This window comes from Tinamus guttatus, unplaced genomic scaffold (genome assembly GCF_059628265.1).
Source record: "Tinamus guttatus ecotype Peru unplaced genomic scaffold, ASM5962826v1 Tinamus_guttatus_pri_ptg000286l, whole genome shotgun sequence".
In the NCBI taxonomy this organism is placed as follows: Eukaryota; Metazoa; Chordata; class Aves; order Tinamiformes; family Tinamidae; genus Tinamus; species Tinamus guttatus.
This window is the reverse complement of record NW_028288820.1, coordinates 200,001-225,080: the sequence shown is the minus strand read 5'-3', so window position 1 is coordinate 225,080 and position 25,080 is coordinate 200,001. Positions and strand designations below refer to the sequence as shown.

The 25,080-nt window shown below is 36.1% G+C and overlaps 1 protein-coding gene across 1 annotated transcript in view; it reads left to right on the top strand.

The window, feature by feature from the left end:
- The window catches only part of CAMKMT (calmodulin-lysine N-methyltransferase), a 193,663-nt gene that overhangs the window by 163,587 nt on the left and 4,996 nt on the right, over window positions 1-25,080 (top strand). Inside the window, exons 8-10 of the mRNA XM_088527419.1 lie at window positions 12,001-12,075; window positions 18,249-18,312; window positions 23,709-23,840. Coding sequence (XP_088383545.1) covers window positions 12,001-12,075; window positions 18,249-18,312; window positions 23,709-23,840 — 271 coding nt within the window. The remainder of the gene's footprint in view (window positions 1-12,000; window positions 12,076-18,248; window positions 18,313-23,708; window positions 23,841-25,080) is intronic.

Here is a 25,080-nt window from a genome sequence, read left to right as displayed (position 1 = left end):
AATGGAAAAGAGAAATTTGAAAGTATTAAAATATGTTTTAATGAAATTTATTATTTTTTTTAACCTAGCAAGTACAGTGTGATTAATTTGGTGACATAATGGTCCTTTTTCTTTTCTTTCTTTTTTTTTTAATATACAGCATGTCTTTTCATGCTGCTGCTCATTGCATAGTTGAAATTTGGCTTCTTGAGAAGCAGCATTGCCCGTTGGGCTGAACAGGATGCGTGGAATGATTACACCTACATCACTGATGGAGTTCATTTTTAAGTAAGCCTAAGGTAGCAGCAAATGCCTTTACCCCTGAGGCAGAAGTTGTCAAGCTCTTTGACTGAGTATTTTGGCCATCCCGTTCTCTTGATTGGCATCGTGTGACGTTGCTGCAAAGGCAAATGGGCAATGTGGGAGCTAGACACCAAGTGCTAGGCCCTTTATTACTGTCGTTGACCACATTCTGGAGCTCAGGGTGTACCCTGTATTTTTTCTCCGTCTCTATCTGCTTTGTTGTCTCAGTTTGGAAGCAGCTGAGAATCTGATGCATGTTCATCTTTGGTAGTAATTAAAAAGTAAATTATTTTATAGTACTTTGTATTTATGGTGTGGGGTTATGAGTTAGAACATGCTTAGAGGTAGCTACCTAAGAGCAAATAGTGCCCTTCAATTGTGTGTCCAAATCTTTTCCTTTTTTTTCTTTAATGCTTCTTATTCCAGAATAAGGGCTCTCGGTCCTTCTCAAAGTGACAATAGTAAAGCTGAAAAAAGGCCAGCTGTTATAGCAGAATAATTGTATTAATATAGAGGGTAAAACTCATACAGTTTTAGTTCATTCAAATCATTTATCCTATGGTTATGCAACCATTCTGTGTAATAGTCAAGTTCTGTAAATGAGCACTTGAAGTTAGAAAAATATCTACCTTCATTATGTTATGTATGCATACATCTTAGAAGTACAGATATATTTCAGCACATCCCAATAATTGCTCGGCAAGTAGACAAAGGCCATACAGGCCCGTGGGATAGTCTTTTACTTTTTGAGTGCTGAACACTTGTGAGCAACCTCAAATCCTCAGCTGGGCTAAGGGGAGGCTACCCTGTGCGGTGCAGCTAGGCGGAATCTCAGCTTGTTTAGCTTTTCAGTAGCTTTTCCAGGATGTACTTTGCACAGGATTTCAGACTTCATCCCTTGTCAAGGTTTCAAACCTGGTCTTTTAGATATCAATCAAAAGCACATTTTCCACCCTATCCTCATTTACATTTATCTAATGCTTAAGGTCATTTGTGATCATTTGAGTGTATTTCAGCATATGGAATCAGTGAATAATAGATTTCAGCTTCATGCTGTGAAGAAAGATTGTGTTTTTACAAGACACGATGTTGTTTACTGGGTGTTAATAATCACTAATTAATAAACATATCTAGACTTCATAAAATGTTGCATTTTAGGGAATAAAAATGTCAAGTGTTTAACTTATCAAGTGCAATAACATTTGGGGATTTATTTGCATAAATAAAATAATTTACAAACTGAAGTACTATCTCAAAACATAGGGCACTTTCCTTGTAATAAATATTTAATTTGATTTTTACTGCTACATTTTAAGTCATTCACAGATTTGTTCTGAGCATTCTGTATAATTTAAAAATATATATATATTCAAATGACTAATTCAAAAATAATTACTGCACAGGGAGTCCAATTTTGAGGTATGAGACTCAGTCTGTCATGTTCCAGCCATTTATCTCTAGATTTGGAAAATATGCCAAAACATGTATGGAACAAAAAGAAGCAGTCCTGTATCAGCCAAGAGAAGTTAGATTAGGACAACCTGCCATACATTTATTTATTTAGATTTATACAAAATGTAATAAATGAGCACATATCTAGCTCTCTGCTGACTCTTGATTATTGTTTAAAAGTACAGCAGTGTAAGCCAAACTGGCAGTTTGTCATATTATGTGTTACAATAACAGATATTTAGTAAACAGTTTACTTCAGCAGCGACTGTGCAGTTGTATGATTATTTTTAGCTTCTAGTGGTATATACAGAATTTCTTGCTTATTGGAAATATGTATAGTAATGACCCCGTTACTAATAATGACTTGCTATAGTAAGGCAAATGCTGTATATGGGTTTGATGATGTTAGTATTTTCCCCATTCACAAATTACCCGTGAATCACTTTAAATTTGCCTCATAACTTGGCACATAAATTACACTGACAGCAATCTTTATACCATCAGCTGTTGACGTGCATCCTGTTATTGTTTTGAGCATATCCAGTAATGATTAAATTATCGATAACAAAGTCTGCTCTTTTCCTCTTTTTTTATGTGGAAAACTCCCTGAAATGGGACTTGCGGTAATAGAATTTGAAGGATTGTTTTATTATAAGTCTCATAATGGAAAAGCTTTGTCAAAGAGAAAGATTTATAATATTTTCTAAAGGATAACAGACTGTTTGTCATATCTACCAGGGACTTAGTTCTTCCATCAGCTTCCCTGAATCATTTAAGAACAAAATTTGTGTGCGTATTACTGTTATGGGACCTATGAGTTTTAGACATAGAGAAGTCTACTGTTTTGCTAAGAGCTGCCCCAGAAGGTTTACGTTTTAAACAGCGGTGGGAGTGAGCACATACTACATACAGACAGCAAGAGAAATGCTTATTGCACAAGGCACCGTTTGATTTGTTTAGTAATAGTTGTCGCTTACTCTTTGTCTGTATTATAGTCAGCAATAGAATTTGTATTAAAAATGTATAATGAAGTGACCAAAATGACAATTCTCACTCCTTAAAGATTAACATACAGGTTGTCATCTAAAAAAAAAAGGCGTGTCTTCCTAAAGACCACAGGACATTTAGTGACAAATCACTAAGCTACATAGTCCTGATTCCACTTCTTACATTAATTGTTTTTTTCTCCATAGCTGCCAACGTGTGAGTATTTTATCTTTCTGCAGTGATCTTCAAATCTACCAGCTTTCTAAGTTTCCTCACTCTAACTGATAGTATAACAACTTCCATTGTCTTTAATAAAAGAAATCCTACTTGTTTCCACTCCACTTCTCTATACCTTTTCCAATTTCAACATACTCCTTTCGAGATGAGGGAGAGCAGGATTCCATACAATATTCAAAGCGAGTGCAAACGATAGATACATGCAGTGGAATAATTATGTTTTCCATTTCTCTTCTAAAAATGCCTCACAGTGATTTGCTTTTTTGACTGCCGTTGAACCGATGTTTTCATGGCACTGTCTGTCATAACATCAAGAGCTTTCTCCTGAGTGGTGATGATCGGTTCAGAGACCTTCCTTTTATACATGAAGCCAGAATTATTTTTCCCCTCTTGCAATTTGCATTTATCAATGCTGAATTTTCTCTGTAATTTCATTTTACAATAACTCAGTTTCATCCCCCTGCACTTCTTCAGCCTGCTTTTTTCCTCGTTATCTTGAATAACCTTATAGCAGGAGCAAACTTTGCCACCTCAGTGCTCATCACTTGTAAACATGTTAAATAGAACAGGTCCCTTGGGGACTCTACTGATTATCTCCCTCCATTGTGAGAACTGACCGTTTACTCCTACCCTGTTTCCTATCTTTTGTTCAATTATTTATCCAGGCCAGGAGTCTTATCCCGTGGCTGTCCACTCTCCTTAAATGCTGTTGGTGAGGGATTTTGCCAAAAGCCTTTTGGCATCCGAGGTAGTCAGTGTTCCCCACATCACCCTTATGTAAACACTTGTTGACCCCTTTGAAGAACTCTGAAAGGTTGATAAAGCAGGACTTCCTTTTACAGAAGACATCATCCTTCAAAAACAGGTTTTGTGGTGAAATTATCTTCAATTTCTTCTACTGTGAACACTGATGCAAAGAATTCATTTAACCTCTCTGAAATGGTGTTATCCTCTGAGAGTGCTCATTCTGTACCCTGATTATCAGCTGGCCCTGCAGACTCTCCTGAAGTGCTGGCAGGAAGAGCTGGTACAAAAGAAGGAGTACTCTCATTTTTGACCATGTAATATTATTTTTATATTTAATTTAATATAATTTTAACTAAGTTTTTGATCCTTTCTACATTTGGGTGCGACTTCTTTTGGAGGAATGTTTCTAACAACCTACATTACTGTTTGGCCATACCAGCTGACTTTTACCAATTCCTAAGTTTTTCTTATTAGCGCGTTATTTCACCCACTTGCGTTGATTTAATGAAATGGCAATCTGTTTAAAATGACACTGTAGTTGTGCCTTTCTTTATAATACATGAAGAGGCAAAAGGAAAAAGATTTTTTAAGAAATTTCTGCACTTTTAGAAGAACAGGAAAAGTGAGGTGCTATCTAAAACAATATCCTAGAATCATTTTTGATAATTCTTGGCTGTGTTTTGTCAAATTTTTGGCTATATGTTTTGATGGTCTTCTCTTTGCTTTAAAAATATGCTGTTGGTAAAACTATTCCTCTTGTACTAGGAGTGGACAGGACAGAAAGACTAGGTAGAGACCATTGATATTATAAAGGTTATGTCTTTGTTTCCCAGGTTTTTAAGGAAAATGTCTGTGAGATGTTAGAATTTAAGCTCTTTTATTATTATTATTATTCCTATACTTATATACATACCCATCTTTTTTAGCCAATCCTTACGTTTTGTTTCTTGATTGATGTTATTAACATTGTACCCGTGTTCACCCTTCCTCTTCTGTATTTGCTGCGCATTGATAGGCAGCCATCAAGCACATTTTATACACTTTCAGCAAGCTGCCTCCTTCACAGGTCCTGTGCAATTGCCAGGCACAGATATAAGAAAGTTGGAACAAACTCAAAATTTTGACAAAGCAATTTACATAGTGATATCTTTGTTTATGGCATTAATGAGGTGGACTAACCACGGATGTTGAAAGTGAAAAGGATTCAGGGCAGAGGCAGAAGAATGAATCAGGGTCAGGAAGTGTATAAGTTAAAAAGAGCTCTGTTTACGTTACTTGCTGAAGAAATGACTTGATTATGATATGAAATGAGAAATGAGTAGATTATGAGTCTCCTGTGGGAGAAAAAGTCTGTAATAGAAGATCGCTCTTTCATCTAGCTTGCAAGTACCTAAAAGATGTGGAAATTGAAGCTAGGCAAATTTAGTCTAGAAGAAAAAAACAGTTTTGACAGAGAGAATGATAATATATTAGAACATCTTTCTATGGGAAATGGTAGTTTCTCAAACAGTGAATATATTTAAATTAAGTTGGGTGTCTCTCTGAAACGTCTTAATTTGCTGAGATAGATGGGTTTGATGTGGCAATTTAAGATCTTCCATGATTATTATGTTCCCTTTTGCCCTTGCAATGTAAACATCTGCAAATTACATCCCCTCTGGTGTTCTTTCTGCTTTCTCCCATTCAGTCCTTCTGGACCTGGCAGTCCTTAAGGTTCACTTCACATTCTTTGTTTTCCCTTTTTTTTTTTTTTTTTGATTGTCCTCCCCTTTTTCATGGATAGACTATTTTCATAAGTCAAGGAGTCATCTTCTTTTCCTTTAATTTTCTACTCAACATCCACTTTTATAAAGTTTTAATTCACTGATCCTGCCCATATGGTTGTGCTGCAAGTGCCGGTGCTGTCTTGCATTTTGAAATAGGATTTTTTATTAAACCCTATCAGTCTGAATTCGAATGTGAGAATCATCCATTTTGTGCACTGTGAACAAACATTGATTTTTAAGGTATTGGCAGTGAGGAGGGGTGGGAAGAAAAGCAAATTCAGAAACACCAGTGCCATTTTTTTTTAATTTAAAACATTTTTACATAAGATATTTTCCAGTCTTTTAAAAAATCCAGTGCACTGTGGTACTGTATGCAGTCGCATACAAAATGGGTAACTTTATTCTGCAACTGTTGTATTGACATGCAGCATTTTTTGATACATTCCAAAAATTTGGTAGCTGTATCTTATGTGTGAATGTCAGGACTGTTATTTTTGAAGTTATATAACTGTATTTTTTTCCATTTGAATTTTTAAAAAATCTGCTATACAAGTAATCTCAGAACAAGGAACAAGGGAACCAAGTAACTTTATTGTCCAGCTATAAAAAGCAACTTTTAGACAGGAAAACCTAGATTGATGTGTTTTGTTTTATTTTGTTTTACAGAAATGTTGAAACACTGTGACAGGCTTTGTATGAACACAGAGCAAAAAGGCAGTTTGTGTCCAAGACAGTCTATGGTTTGATTACCAGGGAGAAGGTAATTAAACCATAAACCTTGCTTCTGCTGTGAGCAGGGATAATTTTCGTTAGCATGATAGATGAGTTGTGGTGCAAGAGCAGTCTAACCGTTTTCCAATTTTTGTAGGTACTATTTCATAGGAGGGTTTCAAGGATGATGGAGCAACTTTTTGAATTTTCATGGATAATGGAGTGGAAGCAAATCATTAAAGTGCTTGCTTGAAAAGCGAAGTGAAAGATGCAAACTGATATTAGGTCCGATTAAGAAAAGGGCTTGTCCTTCCAATACTGTATGAGTGAGAACAAGTAGAGAAGTGAACAGTTGCAAAGTATTTTGAAGAGATTTACCTGGAGGAGTAAGAAAAAGGTGACAAGATCAAGGTTGTAGGCAAAAGATGACAATCTTTGCAGGAGTCTACTGAATAAATATTAATAGGGAAAGACTGATTCTTGCAAAGACCAAAGAGAGCAATATCGTTACGTTATGATATAAGTAACAATGACATGGTCAAGAACTAAACTTGAGGGTGGTAGGTAGGAAAGTTCTTAGAGATGCTATGCAGAAATAGGCAAAACCTGAACAGAAGTTGGATATACAGATATCCAGAATGATCCTATCTGTATCCAGATTAAAGACTGGAAGTAATGGTTATGTTCATGGGGACCAAGAAAAAGGGATAACAACATATCCTTGTTGTGCTTTAAAAGTGTTGAGCTTGAGGTGAAGACCACACACAGAGGCTATGAAAAAGGTTAAATTGTAAATCCAGACAGTCAGACAGTCTGCAGTAGAGCAGTGTTTGGATGGGTTATCGAAATAGGATAGTTGGACTTACTCTAGTGGATAAGATAGATAGCTCAGAAATAAGATTTAGAGGGAGAAGAGGAAGAGAAGATACAGCATTGTGAAACTGTCAGAAATGTGCAAGTTTGAAGAGGATCATTTGAAGAATACATTGCAGAAACAGTAAGTGACAGTAAGATGAGAAATAAGAGCAACTTAATGAGAATATAACGACAAATATGAGGAAGTGGAAGCAGGGAAAGTTGCTATACTCTCCAGAGGAGTTCTGATCATATGTGTACACATTGTCTCTGTTGCTAAATTAAAATCTGTCATTTTGCTCTTAATACAAAACAGAGGAAACACAGACAAAGAACAAGCTATGAAGGAAAATCCTGATTTCTGTTGTTAACTTGTTAAAGAACTTCCTTAGCTAATGTCATAGAAAAATACCCAAACAAAATCTCTTACTCAAAGCTATATGTAATCAGTGAATCATTGAATCGTAGAATTTGAGTAATTTTTCATGATATATAACTGGTAAAAGCAGGATTTTGTTGCAGATTGTTGAGAAAACTTACTAATTGTAAGAAAAGAAATATCAACATTTATTAGACTATTCTTCATAAATTAAAACACTTTGTAGGGGAAATACAGCTCTGGCTACAATAACTGTTCTTGGGACATTTTCTACCCTTGTTTTCTAAATTCAAGGAGATATTTGGAGGTACATGATGAGTATTTCAAGAAAGGATGCTCTTTCAGTCTCTGTTTTCTTATTTGATCTTTTTGTTCTGTTATCATTATAATTCTTTTTATCTTGACCTTAATCACATTATCTGGCTTGTCAATTCAAAAGATACATCGAGAAAAAGGGAAAAAAAAAAATAATGAATTTGTTGCTTTAGAAATGTGTAAGACTGGCAGCTTCAGAACGTAAAGCAGGAGTACATATTTTCTCAGACTATTTCAGTAGTATGCTTAATCCCTGACCTGAAAAAGCCACCTTTGTGTGTGAGAGGATAGTTCATTCTCCATGGCTCATTCAGTCCTTGTCCTTTTTGCTAGGACTGCCATCAAGATTGCTAATTATAGTACAGGGTTTGTGACGTGGGTACTTTTCCTCTGAAAACTGGTCAAATTCATTCAATGTCGGCCATAAGGCAGCCATTAGCGGGTACCAAGTTTCAGACACCGTCAGTTTGGCCTAAGTCATTGCTGGACAGTCTTTCGCTTCATCCTATTTCATTTTTTAACATTTTTGTAGGAGACAAAAAAAAAACTCATTTTTTTTTATATTTCCAGTTGCAAGTCCTTTCCATACTGAAATTCAATTGCCTTCTTTCTACTGCAAGAAACTAAACCTGCATACTTTAAGTCAGCATAATAAGTCAGTACAAACTAAAATCAATAGTGGGCTTTAGACAGCCTTAAATATGTTATTTTATCAGAAAAGCTATTAAAATATGGTGTAGACAGAAACACAGTGGAAAGTACATTTTCTAAATTTGCAAATTAATGTTGGTATTGTTGCATCTTACCTCAAAACAAAGACATTGAACATATTGTACCTTTAAAAATTCTTTTTTTATGGGTAGGAAATTAGAAGACAAATATCCTGAAGCCTTGGAAACTTCAGTTTTCCGTATTAAATCAAACTAATGATTTTTCTCAATCTTATCTGCTCTGTGCATGCAAGATATTCACTCAGAAACTTCAGAGAAAAGACTGAAAAAAATAACGCTATGAAATCTTATGGATCTGCTCCCCAGTTCTTTGGGGGGAAAAAATAATCTAGAGTTAAGGATTATTCCTGACTATCTAAGAAATAGTAAATAAAATAAATTCTGAATTTCACACGTGGAACCATTTTTTTATGTCAATGAATTTAGCATTGTTGAGAGGGAATGAGAGGCAAATATTAACAAATACTTTTTCTCATGATGGCGCTTGACATCATTTTGGTAATATAAGATTTTTGTGGCCCAGCATGGTTGTAACCATGGCTATTTTTAAAGGAAATTTTATAAAAGCTGAGGTTTTCAGGTTTCTGTTTCTAAAACTTTTCTGATTTTCCTACTTGTTCTTTTCTTTAAAGTAAAATGCAATTGGTCCTTATTTCACTGTATTTTCAGTATTTCCTTCAGCTCTGGCTGACAAATTGAAGAGGCATGTCATCAACAATTCCTGGAAAAAAAAATCTTATTCCTTAGCCGCCCTTTACATTTAGATAGATGCACACACATCTTTACTCATCTCAAGGCGGTTTTGCAGTATCAGTAATTTTTTCTGTACTTTGTGTTCAATAATTGTGTTTAGGCTGAAGGAACTTTTTTGCCTTTTTGTGGTATTTATAGATGTTCTGACTCTGATTCATTAGTTTCATTAGCTTTAGAGATCAAAGTGACTGATTCTGACTCAGAATCAGGCTGACGTCAGTGTTAATGATACAATAATTCAGGTTTTGGACTGAGTTATTTCCAATTCCCTGACATGCAGAGGTATGTCCACCTTTTGGCGCAAATGTATGACCGCGGCTCATGCAAATTTTTGGCAGCTTCAAGCCAATAAAGGGTAGACCTGATAGCCCAAATTTAGCCGTGTTAATTTTATTTGCACTGAAGATGGCATGGGTAGATACATACAGATTATAGTTGCACCACTCCCTGCAGGGCGAATATGCCAAGCGAGGCCAGAAGCAGTCCAGTATCTTTAGTCTGCAAATTATTTCCCAACATTAATAAAGATGTTCCTTTGCTCTTTGAAAAAATTTATCACTGACCTTGCCATAACTACAGTGACTTCAGGGAAATGTAGCAGTTTTGGAGCTAGCTCTGGAGCTCAATGAGGAAAATGAAGGAAGAGTGGCTAATGGCTGGATGTGTGCCCTTAGCTTGCAGCTTGTAACAACATGCATAATACCAGTCCTGTTGCACCACTGCTCGTGCTCCTGGTAACTCATCTGCTCTAGATTTTGCTCAGCATTATGGATGCTGAGCTTTTACCTACCTGCACAATCTCCTAAGTGCCTTTGGTAGGTGTGCATAGGAAATGCTGGATTGTGGATGTTCAGCAGGAAGGTGACAGTAGCAGAAGAGGTATTTTGTTTTGCTTTGTTTTGTTTTCCCCCAGGAGGAGGTACCTGCACTGCCTTCTGAACTACTTGTGAAGTATAGTAAATATATGGATTTAAAAAAAAACAGAAACATAATTCAAATCCCTATAGTGGTGCTGCTCAGATTTCTGCTTCTGTAGCAATGAGAACCCAAGGTGGCCTTTTCAGGCTCGCAGCTCGTCTACCCATTTCCAGTTTGGCCTGAGGATTCTTAAAACACTAGAGTGCATGCTTTAAGCCCACAAAACTTACCTTTACCTAATTTCACCATTCCAACCTAAGTTTCCAGGGAAACAGGGTTGAGAGAGCGCCGGTAGCCAGCAGGCAGCCGGCAGCGGAGAGGGAGGACTCTCCTTTGTGCCTTTTCCCTCCCGGATGCCTGCTGCGTGCCAGCGAGCGGAGCTCGCGCAGCCCCGCAGACCTGGCGTCCCCTCCGCGCGCAGGAGAAAAATTAAATTAATCTACTCTGCTCTCCCTTTGGACTGCCGCAGTAAATTCCAGGAGGGCAAATGGGCTAATGAGGCCTGAGCTGTTCGCTTGCGCCAAGCTGCCCTGCATAATCCGAGCGCTCCAAAGCGATCGGGCCTCCGTGTCGCCGACCGCCGTGGTTTCAGAGCAGCCCGTGCAAGATTTGTGCCCAGGCATGGGCACGCGCGCACCTTAATTCTTTGTTTGTGGAGCTCCGTATTTTTACAGAAATGTATATATGTTTACACACACACAGTATACATATTTCTGAGCCTTTCTGCAGATGGCGTAGTCCACGTTTACCATTCCCTTTTCTTTTTCCTGTATGCTCAGGGAGCATTTCTGAATGGGCACGTTATAACTGATCCTCAGTTAAATATTAGGAGGAGTATGTGAATGGGGATGGCTTTTAACCAGAAGTAGATTATAGCTGCAGGAAGACTAAAGGGTCTATTTGGTCAAGACTCATACAGAACTGAGATAAGCACGCACAACCTGACAAGATCAGATTAGACCCTTCCCCCACAAGTGCTTTTCCCATAAATATTTATCCACTTCCTTTTATAAATAACCAGGAAATGAAAAAGGATAGATTATTAAAAAAAATGGGCTAGAAATAGAAATGCTGCTTCAAATCTTGTGAGTAATGATATTTTAAGTAGGCAGTAAATTCCACTACTAATTGCTGTTTTTAAACGGGAGCAAAGTGCTGAAATTCTCCACGGCAGCTACGCAGTGCAGCAGGCCTCGTAGACAAAGAACAACTTTGCACACGTGCGCCTTTTGGGCCTGTTATTAGGGATTTGGGCATTAAATGGCTTCTCACCTGTGCGAGAAGCGGTGCTGACAGAGTGAGCTCCGCTGCGTTTCCGTGCGTGCCGCGGGCAGCGTGGCTGGCACTGGGGTTAAGCTGGACGCTCTTCACCCCGTCCCTCCTCCCCGCAGCCCAAATGGATGCTCACTTCAGCGGTGAGAAACACAACCTCTTCGCCTGCCAGATGTGCCCGGGAGCCCACATCTGCTTCGCAGATCTCTACTGCACCCAGCTTGTCAATACTTTGCCTCTCCCAGAGGTGGTAGGGGTAAAAAAAAAATTAAAAAAAGAAAGAAAATAAAGCAATCTGAATGCCTACATGTGCCACTAATTCACGACTGAATGTTTGTCGGTGAGCCACTCAGCAGCCTGCCTAAATCGCCTGGCTGCTGCAGTAAAAAGGAAGCTCTTTAGCTTCGAGATTTAAAAGCTAAAAAAAAAAAAGAGGTACAGAATAATGTTGTTACATTCATCTTTGAAAGCAATGTGCGTATTACTTTTTAAAACACTTCTGTGTCACATAAAAATAATATTAATACTTTTAAAATATCAAGATGAAAAATGTAAGTCCTTTTTCCTTTTTTTTTTAATCTTTTTTTTCCTCTAGCATTTTACGATGGGATAATGAGACAGATGTCTCTCAACTGGAAGGACATTTTGACATTGTTATGTGTGCTGACTGGTAAGTACATAAAAATCATAAAACTCGTGTTAGAAAAATAGCTTTGCTGGAGTAATTGTACTGTGCTGCTTGCTGATGGCTAAGCAAAGTCAACAAATGAAGCACAAAGCCACCTTAACCTCAACAAATTAATATTCATCTCCATGTGACAGTTATAAGGTAGTCTTCTATCACACAGTAACTTCTACCACATTATTTCCCAAAGATTGATTTTGAGAAGCATTTCCATTTTCTGGAATTGCCTCTGTTTCATGCTTGACGTATCAGTAAATGGACGACTTAGGCAAATTGCAAATAATTATGGCTCAGTGAAGAACAGTCTGGAGAAAAAGGGAGTTTATCAACACAAACAGCTCAATTAGCCTACTTCTTAGGAAAGATCTGACTATTGATATAAGGAGATGTATTTTTTTACTTCCCAGAAAATCTTTCCAAGGAAAAGAAGAATTTTGAAATCTTTTTTTTTCATCATATTCTGTTTCTTAAATCAATACTGCTAAAGCAATACTGCTAAATTTGATAGCAGTATTGATAGACTTGGGCTTTATATTATTTACACATGTTAATAATAAGAGAATTGTTAGCAAAAAAATCAGAATACCACATTTTTGAAAAGGTAGATATATGTTACAATACAGTATATAATCTAATAATGTATGTAAGTAGATTTTATTATTGAAACACACCATTTCTGATATAGAATTTTATATAATTTTGCTTCCCTTTATTTACTGCATGCTAACTTTTTCAATGGCAAATTATTAATTTATGAATTATTATAAGTAGAGAAAGCATAAAAACACCTGTGAGGATTTCAGTTAAGCAGATATTTTTAAACATATCCTTAATGGATATTTTCTCTTGACCCTTTAGTGGTCCAAAACAGAAAAAGATGTTTACATTTTGTTGCATGTAACTATTGTAAGAGACCAAATTCTGAAAGCAGAGACTTCCTAAGATAGCTCCATTCAGCAGATTTCTGTAGCTTACTAAGAAGTAGTTAAAGGAAAAAGGCAAAGGGAAGTGCGAAGCTGCCTATTGTCTCTTTAAACAATGTTCTTTTTAAGTGGCTTCTGATGAAATATTCCTCTAAAGAATTTGTGGGATTTTTTGGTTTGATGTGTGGCTTTTTAAGCAAACTATTCTTATTTCAAAAAAGTTACTGTTTTTATATAGCACTGGAGAAAGTACATTTATTTTGTTTTCCTTTTTGTAATACCTCTTTGTTGACAGAATGCAACAGTGCTTCATTTCTCTTTGCATTTAATTTCCGAAAAGTTCTTTGTTCCCAAAAAGGACAGAGATGGGTTTCTAACTAATCGCTGATAATGTGCCTCAGAGATGCATCATCTGATTAAAATAAGGAGCTAAACAACACCATATGATTTCAGCAAGTAATTTAGTAAATGCCTTCCTCACCAAATATTAGAATGGATACTCCAGGTTTCATTGCACAGATGAAGTTAATGCTGGACAGGATTAGATCAGATTAAGTATGAAAGTCAGATCAGAGTGCTGGCATACATGAGCAGGAGGGCAGCAGTCTTCTCGGAGGCTTAGACAAGGCTCACATATGGATGTTCTCCAGATTATGTGGGTGAAGCAAGGTCTTGCCAAGAGATTTAGAGTTAAATTTGTTCTTCACACAAATATCAAAACAACCTGGCTGTGCCATCCCTTGTATTCTTGATACTCACACCATGTCATCCTATTTGTACTGCGAGCACTACAGAGTGGAGCAAAGCTTAAGTTGTTTTCCTCAATAATATTCTTTCCTAATACTCCCCCCAGTCTGTTTGGAAATAATTTTGTTTCTTTAGTAAACAAAGGCTCACGCATGACAGATAAAACACATAATGCATTTGCAATCCCCGCATTTGTAATTTATTTTAAAGCACTTAAGATGCAGGTAATTGTATAATTATTAATAGAATTTTAAAAATAAATAGGTATGCGAAGGTTAGTTTAGAGTACACATTATTATTCAAAAATTATTCTTTTTTCTATTATAGCTCCTAATATGTAGTTTAATAAGCATCAAGCCCCTATATTGTTTCTTTTAAAAAATCATTGTTTTAATAATGGATACTAAAATATCTGATGCATGACAAGGCTGAAAAAAATGGTGCTTGTATTTAGCAAATTCAAGTCTTCTTTTCATTTTCATGTCTAAAAATTTAAGCATTTTTATCTTTCAAGATACAGAATTGTCTTGAAAACTATTGGCAGGTTTTTTCACTCTGATTTTTTTGGGGCTGCCATTGAAGAGGAAAATTAATTTTTTTCTCTTGCAGTTCATCAGGTGAAACCTGAAGTATGCAGCGATAAAAAACAGATAGAATAGATTGCATTTAGTTTAATACCATCATGTAGTTCATTGTCAGTCAATAAAATCTGGGATTAGAACAGAGAACTATAAAGTAAAAAACTTAGTTCAAATATTGGGTACATGGACAAATTCTTATTGAAGTGTTTCCAGCAAGGGTGATATTGTCTGATTCTCTGAATAGCTAACCAGTGGTACTGCTTGATCCCATTTACATGAAAACAAGCTCTATTCATAAACATATTCCAAATCCACATGGAGGTTCAAGAAAAAATGTGCATGATTACAACAAGCGGCGATATGTTTATATTCATATATTTACATTCAGACTTTCATAAATGTTGTGTGCAGGGGTGGAAAATAAGTTATTTCCCAGAACAGACAGTCTATTAGTTAACAGCTAAATTTAGTAGCTCAACTAGATTATAAAATAAATAAGAGGCAAACTGTGAAAGCTAGTCATTATTTAACTGTTCAGGATTTTGACAATAAAAATAGTTTCATGGTTCAGCAGCTCCTAAATAACTCATAAAATGTTGACTATGAGATAAAAAACAAGGAAAAAATATCTTGCTGAGGCCACACCTGGAAAAAGGATACACTGGAAAAAATACTGGAATACTGAAATTTTTAAGGTATATCCAGCCACCTCCTTTTATTGAGTGGCAATTTTAAGGCCTGGTGAATCTAGAATGTGCCACAATTTCAAGCTTTCATTTGACCTGCGCTTGCAGATATAAAGTCATGCGTGTGTTAGGGGTGTGAGTGAGAGGGACTATGGAGCGCGGAGGAGAAATAACAAGTGTGTCCGTGACAGGGAAATAACAGTGGCCACAAACAGGATATTCCTTAAGCTCCCAAGAGTCCCAGATACCTATTTATTAGGATAGAGGATATATTCTTTTAATTATTAAGATAGAAATTTGCTGAGATTTTTAATCCAAAGAGAAATTCAAGGTATCAGAGGTTGATCAAGAAACAAAATAATTGCCCTCCAGGTTCTCATGAACAGCGTTTTCATACATAATTTTAATGAAGAGACAAAATATGGTCTAGATTCTCATATCACTTAGGAAATGCATAATATCCTACTCTGTTCAGTTCTCTGATCATTCTTACATTTTGTACATTTCTTACATGCAAGTATTTGCCTAGCAGATGCCTAAAAGCCTATCTCACATTGCTTTCACCAGTGAAATTCTTTCTTAAGTTACTAGAAGCTGCGGACACAGCAGAAATGTAGAAACAAATTGAAAATATTCTTTAAATAACTTAAAATATATACATTTTTCCCCATCAGGACTTGATTTCATAAAAGGAAATCTTTCTGCAGGCATGCAGTAAAATCTCTGTCCTTCCTCAGTTGAAAATTATTTTTCATTTTAAGCCTGATTTCTTGCACACACTTTACTCTCAATTGCATTGGAATCTGATGACATGGAAGTAAGAGTTTTTTCAGGTTGTGACAGCCTTATGGTTGAAAGTGAACAAAAAGATAAAAAAGACTGTAGACACTAGGCACTATACATGAATGCAATCATGTCTAAAGTAGATCATAAACTAAGCTTTTTACCCCTTATAAATTATGGAAAATAAAAATAATTTCACATTGTAGCCTTAAAGTATAAGTTGTGGTTGCAAGACCCAGGAAAATAGGATAAAATATACTAGCTTTAACTGAGTAGAGAATTTATCTGTGGGTTTTTTTTTTTTTCATAGCAATTTACCGTTACACCTATACGGGTTTTTGTGTATACTTCCATTTTTACCTTTCTTTTTTTTTTAAATTAAGAAATGGTAATTTAAAATAAGGGAGAGAAAGGGAAAAAAAAAAAGAAAGAAAAAAGGAAAGGAAGGAGCTGGCAAGATGGCCTGCCTGTTCACCCAGATTTCGCAGGTGAACAGCACTGACTAAGCAAAGGCCAAGGGTTATAAATCATGACTCTTGCCTCTCTGCCTCTGTAGGTTCTTGCCTCTTTACTGCTGTGCTCAGAGATTTCTTACTGACCAGAGAAACCCTTGCTATTCCTGTTCCTTCCACTCCTTTCACAGAGTACACGTGAACCGTTTTTTATAGAAAACAAATATTAAAAAATACTTTTGGCGAGAAGGGTTCTCACCCAGTGCAGTCTACCTCTCTTTCTTCTGCATGTAGATATGTGCCTGGTGATTTAGTGTCCTACGTTATCTATTCATATAGGGATCAACCTGACATGAATGGGGTCCAAATTCCCAGGAAACATTAGAGATATTGTCTGCTCTTTCAATTAATTTTATTTAAACAAGCATTTGTCCATTCTTCCAATGTGATTAACTGGGGCTGAGAGGCAGCCATTTGTTCTTATTTCTACGTTTAAACTTTATTCTGGTTTCAGAGAAATTCCGTACTTCAACAACTTCAGGAGAGATTCGAAGGGTCATGCCTATACACAAAAAGTTCTTTTAACAAGTTTGTGGATTCCAACTCTATCATACTTTCTCATTTATTTTTAATGATTAAATTTGACCACTGGCAGTTTTTCAGATGTATGTTTTGTTTTCTTATTTGTTTGTTCGTTTGTTTGTTTTTCCTGAACAGGAAAAATTTGATGATCTTACACATTGGTCTTATAATACACAATACTATCATATTCTCCCTGTTCTCCATGGAATTTTCATACCTAAGTACCCATGCTATTCTGTTCTTGATGACTGGCCTGTGGTTTGTAGACCACTTCCTTTTTCTTCATTCTTTTAATATACTCTTTATATTCTTTTGAATATATCAAACCTGGAAAAAATCAGTCAGTTCCCCTCAGAAATATATGTTTCTGAGAAGAAAGGAATTGCAGAAGGTAAACAAATGAGTAATAAAGAATGGACAAATTCCTTATAATGTGGAACTTGAGCATGGCACATATTTGGAAGTAGTTTTATTACAGGGAAGGCATGAAAAATAACGAAGAAAATCACGTTACTTGTGGCCTGCTCGATAGACTCTTTCTTATCTGAATCACCAATATAAATGCAGCCCAAGGTAGTAAGAACTGAAAGGCATCAGTTGCTCTCAGTTGCTTGTTCACTAACCGTTGTAAATGCACTCTCGTCCACATGTCCACAAATACCTCGTCAAGAGTGATTGGCACCCTGGTTGCCACCATTACTGTACACATTAAGGTATCGAGGGGCAGGAAGAACGAATTATCCCCTCAAATCATGAGGCAATCACACCAAAATAGGGCTGAGCATGTTGGCAACATTGCATGGGAAAATCGACTCGGCTGCTGTCTTTGCAGGACCCATGCTGGAGATGAAGGATTTCCCTCCTGAGATAGGACAGCTCTGTACTATCGGGGTCACGGTGTACCTTTATATAAATATAGACGTATATAAGTAGTGCAAATATGCATAATAGATAATAAATCAATATAATGACTCCAAATAGAAAAAGGAAAATCCCTTTATAGTAAGGCATGAAATACAGTAGAAAATACTCTAATAAATTCCATATCCTGCCCATACAAAAGGCATGTAAAGCATTAAATTTATGTTATATTATATTGATCCTGATTTCTGATATGGTAGTATTTTGAGAGCTAACACATGTGATCTGTGAATTTCAGCCACATAAAGGATGGCTTCATGCTGATTCTTTGGCTTTGATATAAGTAATGTTTATTTCAAGTTTTGACTGCTTTTGTTTCATTTTTTTATTAAGTAGTGCATGAATTGGAAAGAAATGCAAACCACAGTTTCTCTTTTACAGCATTGTGTAAATATACGTAATTAGCCTTGTGCTTATCTGCATTAGTATCATTAGAATTGAAAACCCATTTTAATCTGGATTCTGTTCTCTTCTCAATGTCAGCCTGTTTCTGGACCGGTACAGAGCTAGCCTTGTTGATGCAATAAAGAGATTACTCCAACCCAGTGTAAGTATGTTTCTATTTTCTCCTGAACACTGGCTTCAGAATAATTAGTCTGTGCACAATGATTGAGAGAGTAATGGAATGGCAGGATTAATGTCATGTAATACTTTAATACTTATTATGTCCAACTTCAATTGAGTCTTCTAATCTATCAGATTCTTTCCTAATCATAAACTAGGAAACTTCTTATACTTGGCCTTCTGATAAGAAACACAGTGGGTAGTAAAATAAATGAAACCGCTTCAAAGATAGTGTGAGATTATTTTTATCAAAGCGTTTCTCAAGTATTTTCCTTTGATAATAATGTCTTCATATTAAAGTAAAAGTATGATATTAAAAGTTTTTATGTTGGCTTCTGTCATTTGTAATCCCTTCAATAGTAACCTTTGTCATTGTGTATTTATTTATTATGAAAGATATTTTTTTCTTTTCATTTCTGTTTGTATAAGATGAATAAAGCCCTTGCAGCCTAAAACTTTTTTTTTCCCTGTGAACTAAGCCCTGTATTTACATATTTTATATTTTAGGAAATAGTGAAATTAGTCTTTCCATGAACTGCTCTGCATATTTTACGTTCATGTTTCCATGTATATCACTGAGGATATTGCACAATATTTTACAGATGCTCGTTTTATTCATATTTTAAACTAAATTTCAGAGACAGGCCAGTCAAAAAGAAGCTATTATATTCATATACCAGTACCAAACAAATAACCTTAAATCTTGAAAAATAAAAAAAATAATAATTAAAAAAAGAGAGAGAGAGAAACAAGAAGGAGAGAAAATGCATGAAGTACTTGGTATGTGTAGGAATTTGAAACAGGAATTTTGCCTTTCATGCTTGCCAAATCTTCCAGTAAGGGAATCCTTTCCATTTCGACACAAAAGTATTCCATCTTAGTAATGCATTCTCTAAACTTTATTTGAGAATTTTATTGTTCTTTTTCTACAGAGATTTCCTCTGTAAGAGGAATTATTTGTAAGACTCAAACGTGCAAAGACTTAAGAAACCGAGTCATTTCAGTGATGTAAAGTAATCCCATTCTTTGCTAAGAGTGATCAGGTTTCTATTCTTAGTTCTATCATGGACTTCCCTGAGTGACCTAGGGCAAGTTACTTAAGACTGAATGATTTTAATGAGCTATAGTGCAAGGCTGCCAGGAAGGCAGGAAAAAAACGTAGCCACCCTGAGAAAAAAAGGTACCCAGATATTTCTGTAAGTGGCAACAAGGGGAAATTAAGTATCTCCTGCCCAGAGCGATTTGTTCTGGCTTTTGGGTACCTTCAATTTTTAGAGTAAAATGGTTTTGGAGACCAACAGTGATCTGAAATAGAAAGCTTTACCCCCAAAGTAAAAAGGGATATTTTCGGTCCAGATCAATATCCTCATCTGGTTCTCTGGGTAACTCCTTCATCTGTACAGTCTCAATGAAAAGCTGGAAATGCAGGCTGGGAGTAGGAACATGTTAAATAAGCTCCCTGGTCCAAAAAGGACATGCTGAATAAAGATGTCTTCAAGCATATGCCTGAAGTAGAAGGTGTTCATACAGGTCTTGTTATTTTTTACAAATCTAGGGATAGCATCAGAAAAAACTTCGTTAAATGTCCATATTTTTTTTGGCCTTGAAAGGAAAAGTAATTTTAAAATGGTGGACTCATATGCCAGCTTCATTAATTAAGAGGATGGCAAGATAAGACATTAAATACTTTGGTTAAGTTCATTGTTCTATATGTATTATTTTGTCTGAAAGATAGAAGTTACAATTTTGTTGCTCATAGTATTTGGCCAAACTGATAGAGGAATGATCTGAAATTAAAGATGTATGCAGATTCAAGACACATCGGTCAAGTGCATCCGGCTGCACTTACGTTATACAGCTAGGATAAAACAGTTTTACAGTGCGTGCCAAGCTGTACACCATTACATTATTCCTTCTATAACTTTCCACAAATGTCTTAAAGGAAAATAATAGACAACAAGACTGAAATGAAAATTAGGGTAAACAGAAAATAATGAGTGTCCTCACAAAGCTGTTTTGAAAGAGGAATTCAGCACGGATAATCTATTCTTGCTGTTCCTTAAAAAAGATAAATTTATCTGTGGCATTTCCTATTTTCTTAAAGATGTTATTTTTGGTCAACAGTGCTATTAGGATTGTGGGTCATCATGATGTCACAGAATGATGTGTTTTGGGTAACTTTTTGTTTTTCTGAAAACAATACTCTTAACCCTGGTCATCTCACTCTGATTGGCCACATGAACATTTGTATTGGCACAGGAAGGAAGGACAGGAAACTCATATGCAGGCAGAAACAAGCAGCAGCCACACAACCAGGAGCCGAAATTTCTTATTTGAATTTGTTACAAAGGCAAGTGTCACCTCTAAACTGATTCTGCAAATTAGGCTCTCAGATTTTACATCACACAAATGTATCTGATGTGGCTGTATTTTATTCCTCTTATAAGCAACCTGCTTGATTTGCAGACATCATTTTAGTTTTTCCTAACATAAAAATGCACTTTTAATTTTGCTCTCAGACTGAGCAGTTGTTTGCTTGCACATTTTCTGAAGAGAAATATTTGTTTATTAAGGGTTTGAGTTTGCTGTGGGCTGTCCATTCACAATTCCAGTGAAGTCAGTCAGATGTTATTAAACCATAAAGATTAGTCCTAGAAATAAGAAAAAAGGCTGGATTTAATAATGATTGATGAGTAAAATTAGTCACAGTCATGTCCAAAATCAGAACACCTGCCCTATTATCTTACTATAGCATTTTAGTGACACATCAGACAGTTGTGACTGAAAGAAAATGATAGAAAAGAGACATATTTTCTTCACTATTTTACTAGAAATGTCTTCCTGACTGAGGAAGGACCATATTTAACTTTAAACATTTATTCTAAATTGGGAGACATTTCTGAATTGTAAGCTTTGAATTAAATAACTGCATTACCGGTGCATAGTCCATCAAGTGTAGATTCAGGCCACTGCTCTAATTTTGTTACTGTACATCAACTAAGAAATGAAAAACATTTTAAAATTAACAACGTGATTGCATCCCCACAAAAGGTAGCAGAATTACACAGATCAAGCAGCTAACCTGAAGCTACTTTAAACTTACATTGTAGTAGACCAAAATTGACCACAGTGTCTGCCAGTTTGGAGATTATTGAATGATAAAACTTAATCACGATTTATGTTTGTTTTTTATCCAGAAGTGGCAAGATACTCAGGTGCTTTAGATGCACATTGAGCAGAGGAGTATTTTCTTACCACATTGAAGAAGCAGCCCGAAGTAATCGTGCTATGATTTCCATGAAAAGCTCTTGCTTTTTTCAAGTTGTTTTGAGCTTTTCAGTCTGATTTTAAGAGATATTTAGTATTGCATTATGTTCTGTTATCCCATGTTTCTGTTTTGAATTAAGTGTGCAAACATTAGTTTAGATGCACTATGAAAATGAGTGATTGCACAGAGTGCTGACCCCAAGCTGCAGCCTTGAAAGATGTCACTGGTGTGTGTGAGCGTTGCTGCCTCATCAAAGCCACCGGAATGGTGGCCAGCAGTGGGGCCAGAGTCCCTGATGGTCTCCACACAAGAGATGCAGCCTTTCCTGAAATCCGTGCAGGAATCCTGCAGTCAGTGAGCCCCGAGGGACGTGTTTTTCATCATGCTGACCTCTCTGTGGATGTGCTCATGAAGATACAGGACTCCAATGGAGCCCTGTCCATCTTAGCTAGGAAGGGTCTGTGCAGAACAAGTTATGATCTTCATCTGAAGACTTCTTTTGTCCCCCTTTTCTGTCTGATGATATTAAAGCATGCCCAGGATGTGAGGGAATTATGGTGCATTTCATACGGATTGTGAATTTCCTGTGTTTAATGTTTTTCATCCTGAGCTGAGCCTATATTCAGACCGAATATTTACATGAGCAATGCCAGTACCTTTGGTGGAGTCACCCCCATTTGCACTTCGTGCTTAGCCATTGAGTTAGTGCTATAGGTGCACAAACAGACAAAAATGGGCTGCTTTGTATATTGGTCGTCCCCTTTGTGCTTCAGTTTCACATGAGAAAAACGAGGATAACAGGATTTCCCTGCCTCAGAGACTGTGAGAATAAATATACAACGCTATGGTATTAATAATTGGAGTATTTTAAGGAGGTGTTGGTACAGACACTAGATAGACACTTATTGCCTCACTGCGTGTTGTCTGAGCATATGTGTGCACTAGCTGCAACATGCAGATCCTCTCGGCCAAGTATCCGTGTCAGCATCGTAACCTCCCAGCGTTCCTCCTTCCCATTGCGATTCTCTCTTCTGGTTTCTTTTTCCGTCTCAAATAGAAGATTGCATTTACTCAAGCTGAACATTCTTCTAAGGTTTCATACTCATTTTATTTCTTCTTTAGATTCCTAAAGATACTTTTTGTCTCTTGAGCTGATTGAAGCGCTTCCCAAATTCCTATTATCTCTCCATAATATAGAAGTCACATAAAAGACCTCCCCGCAAACTTTGTTGCAGCCGCTTGCAACATGATAGGTTGTTGGCTGATATTACCCTTTAGCTACAGCTCTTCAGCCAGTCTTCATTCTGTGTGACAGAATACAATATTCAGTCAATTAAAATTATTTTTGCAAATAAGATTTCAAGAGATGCTGTATCAAGTGTGCTAAGTTTGGTACAAAGTGTCTAAAATATACCAGTTCAAGCTGAAGTCATTTTTGTTTTCTTAAATACAGAAGAATGAGAAAAATAATGGTTAATAGTCTGTAATATATTGCCTGGGCATCACAAATGGCCTGATCATTTTGCATGATCCAGAAATACTATGCAAGAATATTAAATTGTGCTTTAAATGAAATTTGCCAATTTAAGGTCAAAATCAGTTGCACTGCTGAGGTGGTCCAAAATATCCTTCGAAGTAATGATTGGGCCTGTTTGCCTTCCACTTTTCCTGATTTTACACTGTTATAATTCCACAGACATCAAATGAAACATACTCTTCTGTGTGTGTGAGTTAAAAAGAGAAAATCATTATTTACCATTTTTACATGATTATGAGCTAGCAAATGTATTTTGCTTTGAATGTATATTTTGTATGCTTTTCTATGTTTTATTTTGGTAATTCATAGCCACTATTGTTATATGAAAAGGATCAAATGTATTGCAGTTGGCGGTTTTCTAAAGAAAATATTTATTGCTTTCTCTTTTGCATTTGTTTAATCATAGACATCTTGCATACTCTGAACAATTATTTATATTACCCTATTTCAGTATTTTTCCAAGAGAACAATTGACTTTTCCAGTCTGAGTATATTAAAAGCTTAGTCAGGTGTATGTTATATCTGGTTCCTTTCCAGTTTTAAAAATGTGTGAATTCTCTTTTTAATGTTCCAGGGAAAAGCAATGGTATTTGCTCCACTCAGAGGGAATACTTTAAACCAGTTTTGCAATCTAGCTGAAAAAGCTGGTTTCTCTATCCAAAGACATGAAAATTATGATGAACACATTTCGAACTTCCACTCCAAGGTTAGTTTTCTGCTTGTGTTAGATAACACTTTAATCCGCATTGCATTTTGAAGAGATCATGGTCCTTTTGGCAGGTAACCTAAATGTTTGATTAAAGTACTCCTTAGGTGTGCTGTTTCTGAACAGCTATTTTTGTATCTGATTATTTTGTGTGGTAGAACCATCCTTTATCTCTGCATGTCTAGAAGAGTTTTGCAGAAGCATCTCCTGTTTACCCTTTTTATTCATAGAAATCTAATTTATGAGGGTCTTTGTGTGTGTGTGTGTGGTTAGCCGCCTATAAATATACAGCACACTAGGATTTACATTTTAATAAAAAGCTTGCAACTTCTAACTAGATTAAATACTGAAATGGATCGAAATAAATAGGAGGTGAATGTCTAATTGTATCATATCGTACCTTAAATCCTTATCTCTGGCTGCTTTATGGCTGGGTCAGTTGGCAGCTTCAAACTGCTAAATCTCATACAGAATTTCACAGTTGTGGGGTTATATGTCAGATCGAGGCGCTACAAGATTTAGGTCAAAAGCACTTATCTGAGCGTGATTTCTAAGCTTGCTTACATAAAGCTACTGTTATCAGTCTCCTTTTTATTATTTATAAGTACAGAGTAATACAGGGTACGAAGAGAAATGTGCTTCACAGAAAACTTTTTAGGAATTTCTTATTTTCCTGTGTAGAAGTGCTTATCAAAATCATATTTATTACTTGCAATTCTGAGATCTCTATTTCATACCATAAAGAAATCCACTCTTGTGGGTCCCCATGACCTTAGACATAACCCTTGAAATTGCTCTTGGAAAATATAGACATGTTCAGGTTTGAAGTGAAATGAATTTTTTTTTATTGAGTACCACTGGAGGATAGAAATCAGATTATGCTAAAAATATATATGCAATATATGCATGTGATCAAATTATAGAAGGGATCAAATTTAGATCTTATTGTGCAATTTTATATTTAATAAAGCCTTCCATCAAAACTACCTAGACATATGTATGTAAAATTATTTAGTTTGATAGTTCGGGTAGGTCTGAATCTGCTCAAATTAACAGCAAACCATATTTCATTGTTCTTCCCCAAACTTTATTTTATATCATATAGACTGATATAAACGTAAGGCCCAATGGTATGTTTTTCTATCTGCCTCCACTTGAAAGAGGGCATGATTTTGCTTATATTTTTTCATGGTAGTGTCGATTCATGGTAGTTGTATTGTCCATTGAATCCAAATCTGCT